This window comes from Neopelma chrysocephalum, unplaced genomic scaffold, assembly GCF_003984885.1.
Source record: "Neopelma chrysocephalum unplaced genomic scaffold, ASM398488v2 Primary Assembly neopelma1_26, whole genome shotgun sequence".
NCBI classification, from domain to species: Eukaryota; Metazoa; Chordata; class Aves; order Passeriformes; family Pipridae; genus Neopelma; species Neopelma chrysocephalum.
In genome coordinates, this window is record NW_020897695.1 from 25,891,325 (window position 1) to 25,914,087 (window position 22,763).

At 40.5% G+C, this 22,763-nt stretch overlaps 1 protein-coding gene across 2 annotated transcripts in view; it reads left to right on the top strand.

Annotated features, from left to right (window-relative positions):
- Window positions 1-3,462: 3,462 nt before the first annotated feature.
- The window catches only part of RECK (reversion inducing cysteine rich protein with kazal motifs), a 53,159-nt gene continuing 33,858 nt past the window's right edge, over window positions 3,463-22,763 (top strand). For both annotated transcript variants that reach the window (XM_027675987.1, XM_027675988.1), the window contains exons 1-6: window positions 3,463-3,541; window positions 6,237-6,295; window positions 11,973-12,047; window positions 15,939-15,975; window positions 20,036-20,121; window positions 21,759-21,806. In XM_027675987.1, coding sequence (XP_027531788.1) covers window positions 3,463-3,541; window positions 6,237-6,295; window positions 11,973-12,047; window positions 15,939-15,975; window positions 20,036-20,121; window positions 21,759-21,806 — 384 coding nt within the window. The remainder of the gene's footprint in view (window positions 3,542-6,236; window positions 6,296-11,972; window positions 12,048-15,938; window positions 15,976-20,035; window positions 20,122-21,758; window positions 21,807-22,763) is intronic.

Consider the following 22,763-nt stretch of genomic DNA (forward strand, 5'->3'; position numbering starts at 1 on the left):
AATTAAGGCTAATTAGGGTAAGTTCATGAGTGTTCTAAGTACCTTTCCAATCCTAACGAGTAGATATGCTGAGAATTACAGCAAGGCAATTATGTACATCTCAAATGAGATACAATATGTAAAATTCAAATATAAGACACTATATTTTCTGTCCACAACATACTGCCACAACAACTGCCTAAACATATAGAGACACGCCACATTGACAATTAGGTTCTGTGGATTTAAGGAAAATGTGGCATCATTTTACTTTCTGAGGGGATCCTGATCATGCCAGACCTCTTTCAGTAAAATGTGTGTTTGAACCAGTAACTTAGACCATGACTACATCAGAATCCTCACCTATTGCTAAGGGAGATTTCAACAGAACATATAAAGTAACACTGAGCAACTTTTAGGATAAGAAAGCAGGACCAAATGCTACTCAGTACAAAACATAATGAACTAATCATTCAAGATAATACAAAAAGTGAAGCTGAATGAGTAGATATTATTATATTCTAAGCAACAGGAAGTACAGCGTATAGAATAAGGTATTCTTTTTCCTTTAGCAGTTGACAGGAACAGCAAAAAACAGTATAACACTTGCAGAAGGGTTGGTGTCTTATCACCAGACTTCAACATATTTACAGCAAACTGCTTTACACTCTCAAGCCCCAGAATTCCACTTCTCATTGTTAAATATTGGGTAGGAATTAATTTCAAATGGATTCTGTTTCAAAAAGGCTGATAACCATGGTTTAACTGGAAAACAGTAGCCTACAGATTCAACATCCAAACTCCCAAGGAAAAAAAGTCTTTGCTTTCTAGAACAATTAGGTGAAACTTTATACCGCCCTTACTGAAAGCCAAACTTTAAAAGCTTATACTATTTCAAAGTTTAGTTTGCTGCTATAAAGTGAAGGAAATACTACCCATGGTCTCGGATATTTCATCTGGAACTGGAGAGGTGACGCAAAGTGACAACGCAGAACTTTTCAACTGTCAGACCTACCTGCCTCTTTTCCCTGCCTGTTTGCTCGTGTTGACAATGACTTTGCACCTAAATGGCACTCAGGGGAAGTGGGCTGAACAGCATTGATGGCTATGGTAGGTGATGACAATGGTAGTTGATGGCCAGATGTGTGAGGCTGTCAGAGGTCCCTTCTTAAGTTGTTTAGGAGTTTTTTGCCTCTTTTTCAGCTTTCGCTGCTGCGAAAAGAAAAGCAGGGTTTTTTCCAAAATTCAAGGTTGCACTTCATCAGTGACTAATAACTGATCATCACTGAGTAGCTTACAGTTTTGGGGCCTTTCCTTTCAACTTGGGCCTGTATTTTCCAGAGTTTTGTTCTTATCTCATGTGTAAGCTGTAAAAAGAGGCACCTGGTACCCAGCTGTAGCTCAAACAACCAGTTCTCAGAGTAATTTCTTAAGCACAAGAGGCCAGAGTTTGGGCCTTGCACACTTAGCATTGGAATGCAGACCTGTTCCTAGCAGTGGCAATACTATTTTTACTGACCCACTTGATACAGAAATGTATATACACTGTTTACTAATCATGCTGTATAAGGTTGCTTATGTTTGAGTTCATAACAGGCTAATAATTAAACACAACTCAAGTTGTTGCTTTTATGGATGCAAAAGCTTCTCTTTTGGCTACAGACAATTAAGGTTTTATAGCTGTGTAGCTAGTGATGAACAGCACATTCGAATGATGAACAGTTTAATTCTGAGTATCCTGAGGATGGTGATGTTCGAGCCAAATTAAACCATTTAGCACGAATGGGGAAAAATACACCTAAACTGTTCAAGCCCCTGGTATTTTCAGAGAAACTAAACCAGCCTGCAAATTTGGCCATCCAGCTAACTTTGGTTTGGGATCTGCTGCCGCCTCGTGGGCTCGGGATGAATTTTAAGTCCCGAGATAGTAGGCAGGAAATTATCGGATGTTAACGTTTGATTTTGGGGGGAAAGCCTGGCTACTTAACTGACATGTCATCATCATCATGGCTAGGCTTCGCGAACGAAGATTTGGGAAGGGCTCTACCCACGTTTCTTGCAAGCGCGTTGGTGGCTAAAAAGGCCAATACGAGAAAGGCAAGTCCGGTTGCAAAAGACACAGCAGAAAGACTCCTTAGATGGTATATTCTGCAAGGACTGACATGTAAGCCCACTTATATTCCAGCATCATTTCCGTCCTAGTGTGAAAAGATTTTTGCGTAAACAGGTTACATTTGCGACTTTTCACTTTCTTGAATTCACAATTACAGCAACAACTTTAATTTGTTAAGACTTCAAATTAAAACACAAGTAAATGTACTGTTATTTCTTATGGCTTTGCTCCATAAAGAACTAGTGGCCTTTAATCACTCTATACTGGTGTATAGGCAAATAGACAAAGTTTTTTCATCTCATTGGATTGTTCTCCTGTATTGCCTTGTTTGGGGTATGTTTCTGGATCATTTATGAATTTGATATTGGAACTAAAGGGTTCCTACACATTCTCCATGCTATATAAGACCGTGGAGTCATTAATAGCTCAGCAGCTTGTCTTTGGAGAAGGAGATCACTGGGATATTAGCTTGGAAAAAGGCTGGAAGCACTTTGTGGAAAAATGAATTTTCTGGGTTCTTAAAAATTTTCCTGTTTTACTACTGCCATAAAATCTGATAATGGGATGCTAAGGTGCTCATCCAAGAAGTTTGGAGCTGTCAGAAGCTTATCCACTCACCTTGGAATGGCCAGACTTTGAGGCAAAACGGCCACTAGCTATGAAATGAGCAGTGACTTAAATTTGCTTTGACTTTATTAGATAGTTTACATTTAATTTCTCTTTAATTATTAATTTTTCTTTATAAGCCCCCCATAAGTACTGTTACAGCTGCAATCAATGCTCTAAAAGCGATGTGCTGAAATACGTTAATAATTCAAATATTATATATTAATAGAAATAAACTAATTCAACGGAGTCTCTGCCTCCTTCACAAAATAATAATAAAAAAAAGTCTTTCTCCTCTCCTTAGTCCTCTTTTCAGCCCGAGCCCTCCCTGCGGGCACGCCCCTGCCACTCCATGGGCCGGGGGGGGAAGGAAAGCTGCGGGGTGCCTGTGGCCCCGGCACCACAGAACTGGGACGAGGAGGCGGGCCCGGCCCCTTCTGCCCGCCACCTTCCCCCGCCGGGCGGGCCGAGCCGTGCCGTGGCAGCTGGGACAGGGCGGGACAGCCGCGCTCTCCGTTCTCCCGCTGGAATGTCCGCGGCCGCCGGGCGGAGCGCGGGGGGAGGGGCCTGCCGGGGCGCCCCAGCCAATGGGGCGAGGCCAGCGGGTCGCCGCAGCCAATGGGCGCGGCGGGCGGTGGCAGGGGGCTGGCGGGAGGGGGCGCTGCTGGCGGCAGATCCTGCGTGTCTGTCCGTCCGTCTGACCGTCCGTCCGTGCGGCGGGCGGGGGTCGCGGGGCGGGTCCGGCGCGGGTTCGAGACCCGGGCATGGCGGCGGCAGCCGCTCGGTGGCCCTGGGCCCTGCTCTGCCTGGCGGCAGCCCCGCTGCTCAGCCCCGCGGCGGCCGGTGAGTAGCGACCCACAGGGGGAGGGAGGGGGGGGGAGGCGGTCCCGCGGGTCCTTCTCCACAACATGGCGCAGGGGCGGTGGCGCCCGCGGGGATGCGGTGCCGCGGGACGCTCCTGTCTGGCCGCAGCCGCGGGCGCGGTGGCTGGGGCCGGGGAGAGAGGCCACGGCGCCCCGGCACCGCCGCTCCCCCCGCACCTGCCCCGCGCCGCCGGGGAGGGGCAGCGGCGCCGTCCCGGTGCCGGTCCCGCCTGGTGCCTGCCCCGGCTCCCCGTGGAGAGCGCCCGCCTGGATCCTTGGTGCGAGGACCGGCAGCGGCGGGGAGGGACTTCCATGGCTAAGGGCGCGAGGGGTAGGAGGCAGGGGCACGGCCGGCTCTCCCCGCCGTGGGGATAGACCTCCTCTTCTGTCCCACCGGGTTCCATGGCTCGGGGCCGGGATGTGTGCCTTCGGCTGTCTCACAGGCTGTGGGTAAATTCCCGAGACTGTGGCTTGAAACGGTCCAAAGGGGTAAAACTTGACACCTGGATATGTAGGTGTCGGAACATGCTGTGTATTCCAGGGCTCGTATTCCTTATGGTGTTGCTAACGTTTTCAGTAAGAAGAATAGGATTGATCGAGGTATTGAGTATTTTAAAAAGTAAAGGCAAGGCGTTTGATATTGAGAAGGATGGTGGTAAAATAGTTCCCTGCACTAAAGTTGTGATGGCAGATGCCTTGGCAATGTTCGCTCACAGCCCAGAAAGCCAAAAAAAAAGCTGCATCAAAAGCAGCGTGCCCAGGAGGTCGAGGGAGGTGATGCTGCCCCTCTACTCTGCTCTCGTGAGACTCCACCTGGAGTACCCTGCATCCAGTTCTGGGGTCCCTGGCAAGTCCAAACGAGGACCGCCAAATTGACCAGAGGGATGGAGCACCTCCAGTGAGGAAAGGCTGAGAGAGCTCAGGCTGTTCAGCCTGGAAAAGAGAAGGGGAGAGGCTATAGCAGCCTTTCAGTTCCTGAAGGGAGCCTACAAGAGAGATGGAGACGGACTTTTTACAAGAGCATGTAGTTACAGGACGAAGGGTAATAGCTTTAAACTGAAAGAGGCTAGGGTTAGATTTAATATTAGGAAAAAATTCTTTACTGTGAGAGTAGTGGGGCACTGACACAGGTTGCCCAGAGAAGCAGTGGATGCCCCATCCCTGGCAGTGTTCCAGGCCAGGTTGGATGGTGCTCTGAGCAACCTCATCTCGTGGAAAGTGCCTATGGTGGGGGTATTGGAACAAGATTATCTTTAAGGTCCCTTCCAACCCAAACCATTCTGTGATCCTATGAGTCTATAACTTCTTGACAGGACCAAGAAGAGTGGAAAAAGAAGGCAGCACAAGCACAGATATTGGAAAATTGCTTTTAATAAATAGATCACATTGTTGTCACAGGAATAGAAAATACAAAACATGTAATACTTTAAAGCAGAAGACTACAGTCATTGAGGCATTTATGGGCATTTCATTGTTGTTCAATAGTTCTGGATTCTAGTGAGGCATAGTTTTGGGAAGAAAGCAGTAAAAAGCTAGTGGAATGAAATATGACATACTCTGGCCCAGATTTCTGTTGATGAACCTGCTCATATTGCAAGTACTTCATGCCCAAGATCCTTCTCAATGGTTCAGTCAAAACCTATCTAGTAAGGTATTGTGAAATAAGACTTTATGTGTGTGGTATCATTGTGCAGTATTGCTTTTTTGTTGTATCAGTGTGATATGTAGTTCAGATACAGTTGAGCAGAAATCTGTAATCATTAAATGATCGTGGATGTGAAGATGTGCATGGTAGTAAAAGCTTTGAAGGAAACCTCTGTCTGTTTTCTGATACACTGGTCCAAATACTGGGAAGTGAGGATGAAAATGAATATCAAGGTATCATGCAATTCATTTTATATTGGCCAACCTTAACCATGAATGAACAAACTATTTGTATGATAAGGGTAACGAAGCACACTAGAATATAATGCTCAAAATGCTGCTGTGGTGTTTTGTGACTTCTCAGTGCTTCACTCTCTTTTTTTTTTCTCTTGATGTGTTCTTATCTCTGTTTGCTCTGTGACTTCCATTTAGTCGGGCAAATCCACTCTTAATCATCCATCACTAGTGAAACAATTTACAGTTTTGTTCCAAGTTTTTAAGAACCCAGGGTTCAATGAGCAGCTATGTGACAAGAGGTTCCTGCTCTGATTTCCTTTTCCACCTGTTCCTAACTGATTCTTGCACTTTTCAGATTCTGTGAGGTTATTCAATTTACAAAGATGTAGTCTCTGTGGAGGTTTTTGGTGGGGGTTTTGTTCACTTTTTTTTTTTTTAATTTACCCTGGGTTAATAAATTGCACTGTCTCATGAAGGAATTTGCCAGGTGCCAAGCTAGTGCAAGTTAAGCAACAGAAGTGTGATTGAAAGCAGAAGGGGAACGAGATCTCATTTTGGTGGCAGTGAGTGTTCAGTGCTAACTGGGAGACTCGTTGAACAGATCTGCATCAGTTTCAGAACAAAAATTTCTTGTGTTCTTTTTCTGCCTTCTGGGAAGGAAAATTTCTTGCCGTCATCTGTGGACTAGGCAGATTGTCCTAATAGGACATCAGGTGTGTACTTCTGTTTGGAAGTGATAGTTAAGTGTTTCAGGTCTTCTAAATACCTTTTTCCTTCCCCCTGCTTTTCCATAGGCTTGTCGTGTTGTTATCATGCAAAGGACAATTTAATGTGCCGTGATGTCTGTGAGCAGGTAAGCTCGTTTTAAATTTGGTTTTAACTCCATCATAGTTAAAATCGTGCCTTTAGACAATGATGTAGCAACATTAAGGTTATAAGCTAATGATCTGTCTGAATACTATGTGTGAATTGTGAGATGTAATGTTACTGAAATGAGAACTTAAAGTTTTAAAACTGTAGTCCTTTTTCCTTTCATAGTGGAAAATGGGTTCTGCTGAAGGTGAGGAGAAATAGAGATGCCAACCTGAAGTCACAATTTGGTCAAGAAGTGATAAGCATGTTAGGAAATAAGAGGGGTGAAGGTATTTTACAAAATTTCTGGATCTTTTGTGTTTCTAAGCTTTTGGGAAATTTAAAATAAAGAACAAGATGCTGGTACTATTCTATCGTCCTGCCAGTTCTTGTTTGTTAGCTAAGCATCTGAGATACTCATTATGATGTATGGCTTTGTGAATGCAACCAAAATCTGCTCACCTAGTCTGTTCATAGGGTAACAACAAAGAGCTGTTTGTGCTAAATTCAAGCTTGGAAAGTATTTTTCCACAGCTTATGTTTAGACTTGTACCTTTGGGTAGAACGTTATACAGTTTTGTGTATAGTTACCTAAATTTGTCTACATAAAAATTTTACATCAGTAAAGCATACATAACATGTATACACAATTTTTGTATTAAAATTGTGTCCTTACATCATACCTGTGTCCTTTTCTTGTCTTCATTACCTACTTTGGGCTGTTCAAGCACTAAACCTGATTATGATTAAATTTATATTTATCTCTGATTGTACTAACTAAGTTTTTACTTTAAATTGCACTTTTCCCTCCCTGATATATCTAGAGAATACAACCAAATCTCCTTTCAGTTTTCAAATTGTTGGGCCAAGCAAGGAAAAGTCTTACGGTCTCCTTGCATAAAATATTCTTCCAATTCCTATAATAATTCTTGCAGCCCTTCCAGCAGAAGTTTATCTCTTTGAATACAGGTAAGCAAAACTGTACATGGCATTATACATGAAAGTATAGCACTTAGTCTTAAAAATTGTTTTTAAACTTAGATGTAAGTATGAGAAAGAGATCCATTCCTATATATAAAAAAAATAAATGGTAGATTTAGTATCTGCATTGATATGGTATTTGGAATAATCTGTCCAATTCCTTCTGCTGGTTCATTGGTTTGAAGTTCCTAGCTTATCATGTGAATTCCAGTTAGCTCTTCAGCTTTTTACTGTCAAATTCCATCCAAATTCTGTTATACTGGTTCTAATTATTGCATAGTTTTCTGTGGGTTTTGTAAGATACTCTGATCTTGCCTCATCTGGATGACCTCTCTCTAGTCAGATAATCAGTATATTCAGAGTCTTTGTGGTGAGAGGTTTATGACAAGTCTAAAGCAAGACTGGTGCCTCTCAGAGTGTTCTATAAGAGCTGGCTTAGTTAACTCACATCAGGCTGGTAGCATAATTTTCTGAGTGATCCTTTGATACAGGCAAACAGCTGGCTGAAGGAGCTGTCTGCTGTTTTTTACTGATTTTCATGTTCTGTTACTTAACCATTTTGTGCAGCTCAATTCAAATGCTTTGTCTGTGTTGAATCCATTTAGGAATGTATTGCTTGATACGTACTCCCTTTCCTTAAATGTAAAATTTGTAGGATGAAGGTGTACAAACATAAGGGGTGACTGTAAGGAAACAGAGTTCGCTGAATTGCCTTTTTCCATCTTTCCAAATACCTTTTCTAAAATATTTGCTATGCACTTGTTGTCTTGTCGGTACCACCACACTGTATTATCCTGACGTGATAATTTACTAATAATTTTTTAAAAGTGTTTTCCTCCAAAATTTGGTAGTTTGAGCCATAAAACACTGCAGTTGCTTGCCAGGATTGGCAGGGAAAGGGAATAAGCTTGTCCCCATATTTCTGTTTAAGTAATGCTTAGGCAATGCCTGTGACCAGGGTGCGCAGACAGAAATTTGGGCATTGACACAGCCAATTGTTTTGAAGAGTGTCATTAGCAAGTGCAGAAGTACTGCGGTACTTCTGAGGTGCCTGAGACTGGGTGCACCTGTTGTACTCAGGAGGACAGTCCCTGGTGCTGTCTAGGCAAATACTCATGACATGTTGGAGGGCTTGACCCAGAGGGACCTCTTGAGGAAAATGTGACCAACCACATCTTGGGCTGTGGGGAAAAGCTGGTGTCTCTCCTTGAGACAGTGGCACTTCAACTGTGGGAGTCATGCTCTGGTCAGCTTCCTGAATTGTCATATAAGCTGAGGATGGAAGCATTGCCTCAGCTAGACAAGCTCTGTGGAGAACCTGCAAGGGCAGTAGCCTGGACTATGCATTGCATGGAAAGAAGGATGGCCAGAGGCTGTTCTTAGTGGAGAATGAAAGTTTTTGTGGCTCCTGACAGCAGGAAGAAATTTCTTGGCCTGTCTTGGATATGGACTTACGGAATAGGTTTGGGGCCTTAGAACAGGTGAGGAGGAACAAGCTTCACTGGGGAGCCATCTTGGCCTAATCAACAGGTTGTAAACAATAGCACCAGGAAGAAGACTCCCTTCTGCACGGGATGGAGGCACTCCTCTGCAGATTAGACTTCCTGTCTAAGGTGTCTTGGTTTTTAGGGGCTCAGATCTAAGATATTGCAGGAATTGCAAGGCTTTTTGGACCCTCAGACTATTATCCATTGTCTGCTCATCTACATGGACACCAGTGATAAAGTATTGAGGAAGGCCTTGCATGAGTAAAAGGTAACTACAGGCCAGGGACTGGAGTGAAAGGCACAGGAGACCCAGTGATGTCGTCCTTGATCCTGCCAATTAAGGAAAAAGGCTTGATTAAGAGTAAGGATTTCTGCTAACTAGTAATTCAGCTACTGTGAGCCCATTGAAAAAGAAAACTTGGATTACAGGTTTGTTTTTCAACTAACATGATTCAAACATCTAATTATTCTCCATTCTTAGTAAGTATTATTCCACTCTTAGCTTTGGTATCATCTCCTGTTCATGATTGTTTGATTAAGTATGTCAGATATCGTAGCAAGAAATATGTGGTTCTCTCTTTATTTAACTGACTTTTTTTTCATAAGTTTATTTCTGGGAAGTTTCATAATGATAAGTTTCCTGGCAGCATTCATCTCCGTACTGCTCCAGAGGTCTTTATCCACGTCCTTCTCCAAGCATAAGGACAGTCCATCCCAGTCCCCAGGAAAGCACGTTAGTGTTTCAAGAATCTGATGTGGCTAAACAGAGAAGTAAGTCATGAACAAACTTAAGTGAAGAAAGGCTACAGTATAGAGAAGATAGAAGCAGGGAAGGTTATATAAGAAGAATTTAGAAAGTTTGCTGAAGAAAGTAAGGTTATGTTGGGAAAAACAAAGCTCAGCTGGAATTGATACTTGTAGAGGATGTCAAGGGCAACAAGACTTTAACCACTATGGTAGTAGGTAAAGGCTGAAGAAGGAAAAAAGTGCAACTGTTGCTGAAGGCAGCATATGATTTAGTGTCAGCAAACACAGATAGAGTAGAGGTACTGAATGCCTTCTTCCTTTGTTGACAAGGTCTCCCAGTCCTCTGTGCATAGGGATGAGGTGCAAGGAGGTGTACTACCAGTAATAGGTGGTGGATGAGTCGGGAATTACTTGACCCATACATGTCTGTGGGACTAGATGGCCTGCATCTGAGGATGCTGAGAGAGCTGGCTGGTTGTCACTGCAAGGTTACTTGTTCTCTGTCATCTTTGAAACATTGTGGAATTTGAGGGAAGTCCCCAGTGACTGGAGAAGGACAATGTACCCATCTTCAAAACCAACCAGTCAAACAAACGAAATATCCCAAAGGCTGGTTCCCAATCCAGTAAACTACAGACTATTCATCTTCTCTTAAATCCCTGTGAAGAACATGGACAGAGTCCTCTCAGAACACATCTCTGAGTGTGCAAGGGGTAAATCGTGCCTGACAAACCTGATTGGCTTTGATAATAAGGCTGGATTTCTGGATGAGGGGAAAGGAGTGGGTGTCATTTGTGTTGACTTCAGCAAGGCTTTCAACACTGCTTCACTCAGTATTTTTATATCCATTTTAGGATCATATGGTTTTGATGAATGGACAACTAGATGAGTAAAAAACTGGTTGTATAATCACGCTCAGAGATAGAGATTAGTGAGTCCTACTTTGACTGCAGGCTAATAAGTGGAATACAAAAGGTGTCTGTCCTGTTCAACATCTTTATTAACGACCTGGAGGAGGTGACAGATTTGACTGTTATTGAGTTTTCAGGCAATATGAAGCTGAAAGGAAGCATTAATAATCTTACTGGTAGGACTGTCATCCAAGGGGACTTGGATGAAAGGAATTGGCCAACAGGAACTTTATGAAATTCAACAAGAACAAATGCAAAATCCTGCACCTGGGAAGAAAGAATCATTTGCAACAATATGAGTTGGAGATTGATTCTCTAGGGAGCTGATTTGCAGGGGATCAGGGGCCTGGAGCACATGCCGTCTCTGGAGAAGCTGAGGAAGAAGGAGCACCTCAGAGCAGCCTTCTGCTACCTGTAGAAAGATTGCTCAGAAGACAGAAACAGGCTCTTCACAATGGTACACAATGTGAGGACAAGAGAGAGCAGTCATAAATTGAAACCAGAGAGTTCCAGCTGGTTATGAGGAATAACTTTTCCACTGTGAAAACAGAGAGGCTGTGCATTCTTTATCCTCAAACCTGACTGGATAGAACCCTGAGCAACATTGTCTGGCCTCATAATTGACCCTTCTTTGAGCAAGAGGGATCTTCTAAGATCCTTTCTAATCTGAATTATTTTATTGTTCTATGACCTCAGAAGACTCAAAATACTACTGCAGTCCTTTTTTATTCTCATTTTGAAACATGTGCTTTTGCTCTCTTGGCTTTCTTTTGATAAGTTTATCATGTTGCAAATTTAGAATAGAACTGTAATGTATTTCTCCTTCTGAAATGCATCTGTTTCAGTTTTTCATGTAATTTCCAGTTTCATATCTCACATTAATAGATCTCTTTCCATCCCTCTTGTTGTCTAGTTTCTTGTTTTAATTTGTGTTTTTTTTAATTAGACTGCTAAAGGAACAACATCTTCAGCATCTTCAGTTGCATACCATCCAGTCTAATGAGCTTCTGGCTGTTCAATTTACTTAGATGGTGCTTAAATTGTTCTTGCTGTGCTGTGGGTAGTATTCATTCCCCTGTTAGTTTTGATAGTCTCTTTAACTAGTCTAGGTTTTGTTTATCTTTGTTCCACAAAAATTACTTGTTTCAGGGTTTTTTTGGAAGGAATTTAGTTGCTTGAGGTCACATAACGTGTAGCAGAAGGTTAATTAAGTAAATAGAGCTGTGTAGTATTTTGGTGTGTGGGGCAAAAATCCTCTATTTCATACTGGCCCTTTACATTCAGTAGAAACTTTTTGATCAGAGTGCTTGAGGAGGAAATTCTCATTCACTCTAAATATAAAAATTGCCTCTTTATAAAAAGCACAACATATCTGAAAGACTACAAATCTACAAAAGAAAATCTCAACTTTGTATCATATGCATACTAATGGTTAGCCAATGTTCTCAAACAGTTGACAGTAGAAAAACTAAAACTGGTGAAATCAGTTGAAAAAAGGTTTTGATGTGCAGTTATATTCTCTATGTTTTAAGGTGTGTTTTGTTTCTAACAGATTTTGTCTTCTAAGAGTGATTCCCGTTTGAAGCACTTACTGCAGCGAGCACCTGAGTATTGCCCAGAATCAATGGTAAGGCTTGCTAGAAAAAATCTTATAATGAGATTTGATCCTCAAAGTAGGATTATTTTTTTTGTAAAGCCATCATATATTATGCTACTTGCAATAAGGTGGCTCGTATAAGCTATAAAATGCAATGAAAACCTTATCTGTGTTGTAAAAAATTGTGCTGAGTGATTGTTACTTGGATGTTGATGGCAGCAACTTGAATTAGATCATATGTTCCAGCTTGTGTATGGGAGAAAGCCGTGAGGCCTTGTTGGGCTGAGGCAAGGAGGCCCACATAGCTGCACTGAATTGTTTATGGCTTTATCTGAGAAACTGGAGTAATGCTTTTGTTGGATAAGTGAGATTATGGTTTCCTAGAAGTTCTTTAGTGTTTCACTAAAGATGAAGAATGTAATCTGCTCCTTGTCTAAAGGGTGATCTAATCGGGAATAGATAAGTACTATCATTCAGACTGTAAATTTTAGAGTCTTATCTCTTGGCAACCTAGAATATCTGAATACATTTGCTATCTCAAAAGTCTGCTTTCTTCTTGCAATTTTTGTTACTTCTGAGCAGTATCAATTCTGTTTCCAGCTAGCCTGGAGCATATGCTCAGCTCAAATGGGCATTGTGTAGGAGTACTACATTGAGGAATAACATTTTATAAGCAACTTTGCAAGCCTGTGTATGCTTTATAGATCCTTTTCTTCTGTGTTTCAAAGTTCCTTCAGCTTTTTGTTTCTGTGGATCATCAACTCTAAGGTCCTGAAGGTTATAGACAGCTGATGTTATGAGTAAAATCTGGCATGAAAACATATTGGTGAATAGCATTTGTTTTGGTGCTGGTTTTCTTTATCTTTCATTCCCTAATAAGAAGAGTAGAATCTTGGTTATATAGTGGAGAAGTGCATTTTATAAGACAGGATTGGAGAGTATCTGAAAGGGGAAGAATGACTGACATGATGATTTTTTTAACTCCCAATTACTGTCTTTATAAATGGCAAGTTTGCTGTTCAGGGTGGATCTTAAATGAATATCACTGAATTGAACTAATATTTATAAACTTTTGCAAAAGACATCTAGACATCTAGATATAAAATAGTTAACAGTTCAACTTAATACCATATTTACTGTTCTCAGATATCATTTGTCTTTGTTGGAGAGGTGTTCTGGTGCCATTACACAGATGAGCAGATAGGTTTAAATTTAATCAGATGGTCTATATTCTGGAGCACTGGTTACATGTTGCGTATATTCCTTCAAGTAAGATGATAGAAAGGATATTGCCTGGTATTAAGTAATAAAGTAACTGCGAACACAAGAGGTCATTTTTATCTGAGAATCGTTTAGGTTAGAAAAGACCCTGAGGATCATTGAGTCCAATCATTAACCTGCTCATGAAATAAAGAAAGTCAACTGAATCAATGGGATGGAACTAGTAGTACTAGAAGCTCTTTACCATGTTCTTTTGATCTCACTTTGGCTCTTGTATAAGTGGGAAACTCCCACAGATACAGAGGAGGACAGTTTTAGATCACTAAATACGTATCCATTGCAACTTTAGATAAAGTGATTAATTCTTCTGATGGCAGAATCATTGTGTGACAATATGGGTTCCTATGTCAGTGTGATTTAATTGTATTTTTCATTTTGTTTTAAAGAACATGTTCAACACTCTTTCATTTAAGGTCCCATGTGTTGGGTTGACCCTGGCTGGACACCAGTTGCTCACCAAAGCTTCTCTCATTACTCTCCTCAGCTGGACAGGGAGGAGAAAATATAATGAAAAACTCATGGGTTGCAATCAGGAGATGGAAGGGTCACTTATCAGGTACTGTCAAGGGCAAAACAGACTTGACTTGGAGAAATTAATTTCATTTATTGCCAATCAAAAATTCAGAGTGGGATAATGAGAAATAATGCGAAATCTAAAACCGCCTTGCCCTCACCCTTTTCTTCTTGGGGAGGAGTGTTGATCAGCTGGAAGGCAGGAGGGCTCTGCAGGGGGACCTGGACAAACTGAAGAGATGGTCTGATTCCAACGGGATGAGGTTTGACAAGGCCAAGTGCCGGGTCCTATGTTTTGGCCACAACAATCCCATGCAGCGCTACAGGCTGGGCACAGAGTGGCTGCAGAGCAGCCAGGCAGAAAGGGACCTGGGAGTTGGGATTGACAGGAAGCTGAACGTGAGCCAGCAGTGTGCCCAGGTGGCCAAGAAGGCCAATGGCATTCTGGCCTGGATCAGGAACAGTGTGGCCAGCAGGACCAGGGAAGTGATTCTTCCCCTGTACTCAGCACTGGTGAGGCCACACTTGGAGTACTGTGTCCAGTTCTGGGCCCCTCAGTTCAGGAAGGATATTGAGGTGCTGGAGCAGGTCCAGAGAAGAGCAACAAGGCCAGTGAAGAGACTCAAGCACAAGTCCTGTGAGGAGAGGCCGAGGGAGCTGGTGTTGTTTAGCCTGGAGAAGAGAAGGCTCAGGGGAGACCTCATCACTCTCTACAACTACATGAAAAGGAGGTTGTAGCCAGGGGGACGTCGGTCTCTTCTCCCAGGCAACCAGCACTAGGACAGGAGGTCATGGTCTAAAGCTGTGCCAGGGGAGGTTTAGGTTAGATATTAGGAAGAAATTTTTTACAGAGAGAGTAATTGGACATTGGAATGGGCTGCCCAGGGAAGTGGTGGATTCGCTGTCCCTGGAGGTTTTTAAGATGAGACTGGATGTGGCACTTAGTGCCATGGTCTAGCAACCACAGCAGTGTTGGATCAAGGGTTGGACTTGATGATCTCAGAGGTCTTTTCCAACCCGGTTGATTCTATGATTCTTCCTGGGGTCAACTTCACTCCTGACTTCTCTACATCCTCCCCCTGAGCAGTGCGGAGCAGAGCATGGGTAATGGGGTTATGGTCAGTTCATTGGGTATTGTCTCTATTGATCCTTCCTCCTTGTACTCTTACGCTGCTCCAGCATGGGGCCCCACCTGCAGGGACCCTGTGCCATCCCAGAGGCGCTGCTAACATCGCTGATGGGCTCAACCCAGCTGGAGCCAGCTGGAACTGGCTCTGTCTGGCATGGGAGAAGCATGGGACATATGTGACAGGTCGATGTCTGACATGTAATTTCTTTTATACCAGCCCCAGTGTAAAGAGTCCCCTGTAGTCAGCGTGGCTAGTAGTCTTGGTAGTAACATTAATGAGAGAGAGAAGGAAAACAACTCTTTGATAAGCTTTTCACCTTTCTTTTTTCCCATCAAAAAAAAAAAAGGAACCATTTACAGAATTCTTCTGCCTAATATCATCAGCCTTTTAGCATGACCTGTGTTTAGGATCAGAAGTGCTTTGCAGTTGGGGTGAACCCAACAGCTCCCTGTTGTAACTTCTTATGTTAGTAAGCTTTACATATGCAACTCTTTTCTTCCATGTATCTGTCTTTCCCTGAAACTAATTTCTCTGGTCTCTGGGACACTTTAAAACATTTTTTTGTTCATTTTCTGTGTGATTATTTGGTTGTTTGGGGTATTTTTAAGTTGATGGAAAGGAATACTAGGGCAATAAGTTTCTTCACAGACTTGATCCTAGATAAATCTTATTCATTGTCTGAGTTGCTATTTAGTTCTCTAAACACTGGTGGAGAAAGTTGACTAGCTAGTGTATTCCAGGTAATCACAGTACGTTCTGCATCTGCAAAAATGTTGCTATTGATTCCACAGTCTGTGGATAGCAGCCTCCTTACCAAAGGAAGTGGTACTCAACTTCTATCTCATAGCTTTTCTTCAAAAGATGTTTAAATATAAGAATTCTTCCAGTCAATTATTTTAAGTCCAGTGAAAAAATGCTGAAAATGGCAGTTTGAGTCTGCTAGAAACCCTCTTATTCTATTTACTTACATTTGTTTAACTGCATTTTTACTTTTCAGAGAGAAGTGTGGGGTTGTATAAATTCTTCTTTGCCAGGTAAGATATACCAGTTTACTATTGAATCATGTTGCTTTTTCACCATATACATATTTTGATTTTGTATCCTCCAACTGCCCGTATAGGTTTCATGATAATTTAACTTCCATTATGCTTCTATTATAAACTGTATTTGGTGTCTAGTTTCCTTTAGTATACACTGAGTTTCCTGTGCATTTTATTAACACTTCTTTCCTTTTACTAGTTAGAAAATATTTAATATTTTGGCCAAACCGCTGGGCTCAAAGGTTTGTGATCAGTGTCACAAAGTGCAGCTGGAGGCAAGTATCCCAAGGGTTGATGCTGCATCTAATCCTGTTTAACATCTTCATTAATGATGGAGGCAGAGTGCACCCTCAATGTATTTGGAGGTGATGCAAAATTGAAAGGAGAGGTTGCTAGACCAGATAATTGTGCTGCCGTTCAGAGGGATGTTTATTAGCCAGGAAAACAGGCAGACAGGAACCTCTTGAAGTTCCAGAAGAGGAAGTGCTAAGTCCTGCACCTGTTGAAGGCCCCATGCTCCACAGCACACAGGAGGCTGACCCAGCTGGAAAGCGGCTTTGTAGAAACATACCTGGGAATCCTGGTGGACTTCAAATGGAATATGATCCAGCAATGTGCCCGTGTAGCACGTTGGCCAACAGCACCCAGACTGCATTAGGAAAATGCTGCCAGCAGATCAAGGGAGCTCATCCTTCCCCTCTAGTTAGCATTGGTCAGACCACATCAGGGATTCTGTGTGAGCTTCTTAGTACAAGAAAGCTATGAACACATTAATGCAAGTTCAGCAAGGAGACATTTTAAGGTGATTAAGGTGCTGGACCATATATGAGGGTAGGCTGAGAGAGCCGAGAGACTGTGTTATGCAACTAGGTGATCTTTTATAGTTCAGGAATCTGTGTTGTACAGATGAATTTGATGACTTATCAGAACTATGGACTCCAGTCAATTGATTGTGCACTGAAGGTGTATTTTCATCTAGAAATGCACACACCTTAATTACCTTGATGACAAAATATATTTTTAAGTGGCTGTATTAAGATTGGAGTTCAGTGTTTCTCAAAAATGCGACCACAATTTTTTCTTCATAAGCTTGTCTGCTACTTGGATATAACCTGAAGAGAGAGCCACTTGCCAAGAAAATGCTAACTACAGCTGAAACTTATCAGCCTTCTTAATTTGGCATGTATTTGTAGTTTGCTTCATTCTTTTATCACAATTTAGTTTAGTTCCAGTATGTCTGAAAAACACAGGATCTGTATCGCACAAAATATGGGTGCCTGATTACTCAGTGGTGATTCACTGGTGACTGTTCAGTGGTGACATTGCCCCTAAAGCTGTACAGCTGTATTGATCATGTGTTTCTCCTGGATACAGCTAGTTATTGCAGCAGAGATTTCTGGAAATCTTGTTTTCATACTGCACATGATATTTGCTTAATGTTTTTTAGATTGCTTATGCCTTACAATATCAATCCTAGTAATAAATATTCTACCAAACATTATTGTTTTGATTGAAAGGAGTCTCCAGCTAGAAATTTATGCAGAAACAACCAATACGTTCTTTTATGCCTAAACCAGAACCTAGCGAGTAGTTGATTTGGCAATTAACTGTACATATGTAGTTAAACCCATGTGCGTGATTTCCATGTAGACAAGCATTTACTTTTGGAACTAGAGTGAAACAATGCATCAGATTCCAAATTTTTGAACAGTGATTACAAGCTGCTCGTGTGTGCACAACAGCCATCTCTTTGACACTTTCAAAAAGATGCTCAACCTCTGAAAAACTAATCCTGCCCCCCAGCTGTAGAAGTGAAAGGTGAACTGAATTTGCAGTTGTTCATGACCTTCACAGCTGCTTTGAACTAGTGTGAATTGGAAAGCTGAGCCAATACTCTGAATAGATGTAAAGAGAATTTCAACAGACCAATAGATCACTGGCCTACAGTGTCTGCAGAAGGTCTGTACTGTTCAGATGGTACAAGGCCACTTCAAACTGACAGAATACAGGCTACAACCAAAAGCTATTCTGCACCTTTGCTCTGCTGCTCCCTCCACCTGCTATGCAATGCTGTTACCTTACTTGTGTCAAGCATTAGGGTTTTAATTTTTATTTTAATAACTGTATTATGCATTTTAATTTCCTAGGGAAATATGTTCATTTAGTAAAGATTTGACTTGTCCTTTATAAATTTACCATTTGTGCATTTTCTTCATTTGCCCATCAGTGTCATGAAAGATGGATATTGTTAAGATTTTCTACGTCACCTATGTTTGTAAAGATGACCAATTGTATTTTAAGGGCAATTTTCTTCATGATAAATACCAACTTGTCGTTGTTTTCCATTGATTGCAATTATTTTTAATTACTTTTTTTTTCCCCAATGTTTTCTTATCATTTGAATTTAAGATCATTGGTCTTGCTCCTAGCTCTTTCAGTTCCCTTTTTTAAAGCTAAACATCCCTTGTGACTCTTCTGAATAGGCATTTCTGCTAGGCTTAAGAACATTTTTTAAAATTAAGTTGTTCACTCTTTTACTTTCTACTTTGTATTTCTAAATAAAGAATATAATTTGTGCACGTAATAAAGTACTGCTTAGATTTTAAAATATTCATAGCAAAAATGAGTGGTTCATTCGAGTTAAATAATTCCACCTCCAGCCCTAAGAAAAAGAGTGTAACAAGTTTGTCACAGCTGCTGGGCAGCTGCATAGGTCAAACTTTCCCTTTAATTATTTCTATCTTTAAAGTTACATGAGAAATAGATTCAGGAATGCGTTTTTATTTTATTTCTGATGTCTTGAAAGTCTTAGAAAATCTGTGTCTATGAATAGATTAAGACAATGAGACAACTTATGGCAGCAATTTGCTTTTCTGTGTAACTTTATCGTAAGAAATGAGGATAATGGCAATAGTGAAATAAATGGATTAAGAGAGACAGGGAGATGTGAAACTTTTATTGGAGAAATTTCTGGATATGAAATCATGTTCTTGGGGAGATAAATGACAGAAGCAGCATTGTAGGCTAACTCCAGTAAGCAGCTAAATAACACACAGCTGTTTGCTCCTTCCCCGACCAGTGGCACAGTGGGGAGAGTCAGAAGGGCAAAAGTGAGAAAACTCATGGGTTGAGGTAAAGACAGTTTATAATTTTAAAATTGAACAGAACAAAAGCAACAAAAAAGAAAGGGAAAAAGAAAACCAAACCCAAGAAAAACAAGTGATGCAAAAGAAAACAATTGCTCACCACCAACTGACTGATGCCCAGACAGTTCCCAAGGAGTGGCAGCCACCCCCAGCTTTTGTGGCTGAGCATGATGCCATGCGGTATGGAATGTCCCTTTGGCCAGTTGGGGTCAGCTGTTTCGGCTGGGTCCCCTGTCAACCTCCTGTGTACCACCAGCCTACTTGTGGGTCCATATGAAAACCAGAAAAGGCACTGATGCTGTCTGTGTTAGCAGCAACTAAAACATCCCTGTGTTATCGACAGTGTTTTAGTCAGAAATCCAAAACATAGCCCCATACAAGCTCTGCTGGAGAAATTTAACTCCATCCTGACCAAAACCACTACAGGAAGCTTGAAGAAAAATTAAGGATCATATTCTGCATTGACAAAGTTGGTAGAAAAATGTGGTATAGGAACCAACAACAGGATGCATCTATAAGAGATAATGTTGTTAATTTTAATTATTTTTTCCTCTTTTTTTTTGTCTGCTTATATTTCAGATTAGATAAATTATCCCAATCTAATACTTCCATTGAACAAAATAGAAATTGAACAATTGAAAATAGTTTGCACATAAAACATCTTTAAACTCAGTGTAGGGAAGGTACTTCATTAATTGCCAGGTTCAGCACTTATGAAAGCATGTACTTGTTCTCTTCTTGCTTAAAGTTGGTTTGGAGTTCCAGTAAAAATCAAATCTGTAAATAGGCTTCTTGAATGAGAACAGAATTATCAAATTTGAAAAGGAACTGACTCACATTAAGGGAAGGGAAAACAGTGGCATAGTTTCTCTTTCTACTCTAATATGTCTGTCATCTTATTTTCCAAGGAGTTTTGAAGAAGTCTGATGGGTGGGTTGGTTTAGGTTGCTGTGAGCTCGCTATTGCTGTGGAATGTCGGCAAGCATGTAAACAGGTAAGGCTTTCTAACTTATTGACAGAATCCATAAAGGTTCTGAAGCTCTCTTTGGTAATGCTAAACTTAATTCCTTGAATTTTTTGTCATGGTATCTACATAAAAGTTGTTACTTTAAAATAATGCTGAGTGGAAGGCAATGTATGGCTGTTTCTAGGCTCTCTTTTTTTTGCAGGGTCATGTTTAGTGATGCAGCATTGTAGTTACTGCCCCAGATAGATTTTTGTGTCTCTTCAAAGACGTTTTTGTTCATCAGATGGAAGAAAGGGTTTTTTTGGTGTTAATATAACAGTATTTTTGTAAAGTAACAGATTTAAGCATAATACATACATTTAGAAATTACCTTTTTATTAAAAATGTGTGAATAATTTTGGGATTATTTTTTCCCCCCAAATATATGCTTGTGACTTTAAGAACATCTTCAGAATCTAAGAGCATATTCTTATCTATCATCATCCTTGTATCTCAGTTGTGGAGCACATACGTACTTAAAATTCCAAGTTGTGTCTTAATCTTGACCCAGCAGCCTACTGTAAATTGTTGTCATAAAAAAACCCAATGCTACTTTCACCTGAAAGCATAGCATTAGAACTATATGACAAGAGATGAGCCATGAGTACCCAGAGTGGTGTGATAAAGAGATGAGGAGTGAGTAAACAAACTGGGTACTTTTGATCTTCTGAAAATAAGATACATGTATTTGTTGTCAAATTCATTTTCTATCAAAGTTTTCAAATTTGTCTTAATGTTTAAGTGTTTTCCAGACCTGATTAAAACACTTCTGTTTATTGCAGTGTCCTATGAAATTCTATTAATTTGATCTTATGATTGTTACATCATTTCTTATTATTCTCTGAATCAGATGCTGTATCATTTGATTGCAGACTCTGCTGTCTCAGAATCTTGGCTGTATTTTGTACTTTAGCAAACTCTGGTTAAAACATTTTCTATTATTTTCAATTATACTCATATACCAATACTTCCCAAATATTAGGGATAATGGGAAATATTTGAATTTTAATTTTGATTCTTGAAACTTGAGGGGGTTTTGGAGGCATTTTGAAGAAGGTGATATAGGTCCAAGGTCGGACTTTATCCAGGTGTTTTAAATTATTGGAGTAACATGTTAGTAGTAATAATAGTTTTGAATATCTGCCATATGACAAAGGAGCACAAAATACTCTATAGAACAAACTGATCTGCAGTTTGAAGGGAGAATTTCTGCAATTCAGTTTGACAGTAGGAACCATAGTACTGTACATACAAGAGAAAGGAGAAGGGAAAGGGTCATTAGCGTGCAAAATAGGAAGATCTTTATGCTCAAGTTCTTCCATTTCCTAAATACTTCCTGTGTTCTGCTCTATCTGATAAACCTTTCACAAAACCAAAGTTGCTTTGTATCAACTAACTTGGTGCAGAAATAGGAAGTTTTGTTTTTTAATTAAATGTATTGACAGTCATGGTTTCTGCTTTTTTAAAAAAAAGCTTTAGATGCGTTCTTTAGGCTCTTAAAGGAACATTTAAATCGACCATGAACCCATAGTTGTCACAGTTAATGTAAAGGTAGAATTGTCTTTATTTTGCAACATGATTTTATTATTTTCTGCTACAAATGGAGAAATTTATCTGTCTTTCAGGCTTCTGCAAAAAATGATGTTTTAAAGGTCTGCAGGAAGGAATATGAGGTATGTGTTTGTGTCTGAACATATCTGACTAAAAATCAATGTTTTTTTGAATTCTGTAAAAAGTATACTGTAGAAGAGGGAAAGTCCTGTCTTGTTATGATCATATTTCTGGATATGCTTATTTTCATCCAAATGTAAATCACCTCTCCCTACATTTTTTCTAAAAGTGTAAGTGTCCTCTGTAAAAAGGTCTGGGTTTTTATATCTTAATTTCAATGAAAAAGTTGCAACTTTCAAACTGGAGATATGGATTCCAAGAAAGTTTATTTCATAGGAGTTTTGACCAAAGTCAGCATTCATTGTGATCATTCATTCTGTCAGAAACTTTTCAGCTTCAACAGTGAGAGAGTCAGCTTGAAAGTGACCTAAAGAAATAAATTCAGGAAAGAATAGCCTTTTAAGTGTCTTAATGTAAAACATTTCAAATATATAACTATTTTGTAACATCAATGAAACTGTTAATGCTTGCAATTATTTTTACTGTCTGCTCATAGAATTAATTATCAAGGTATCTTCAAAAATCTGCCTTTACCTGTGTTCTTTTTAACACAGTGTGTAGAATTGCTATTCTGCTAGGACTGCTTTTCTTTTGATCTGTTTCTTAATTAAGAGTCAGATTCCTCCTGCCCCATTTCCTTCTGCCCTGAATTAGGTAGTCCTGCATCAGTTCTGCTCATATTCAACAGTTCAGGATATCAGACAATTTTCTGTTCTCTTGATTTGAGCAGAATTGGAGCAGCTTTCCTGTTTTTTTCCTGGAAGCGGTAAATTGCTTTTTTATTTCATTTTATTTTTCCTTTGGTCCTTTTATCTAAACAATCTACAGAGTATTTTCCTAGACTCTTCATTGTTGAACTTAGTGTAGGTTGTTCTCTTAAAAATGAATTTTCATTTTAAGTAGTTCTGTCTCCTGTCATGCTATGATATGCTATACTCTCAACATCTGCAAGCTTCTCC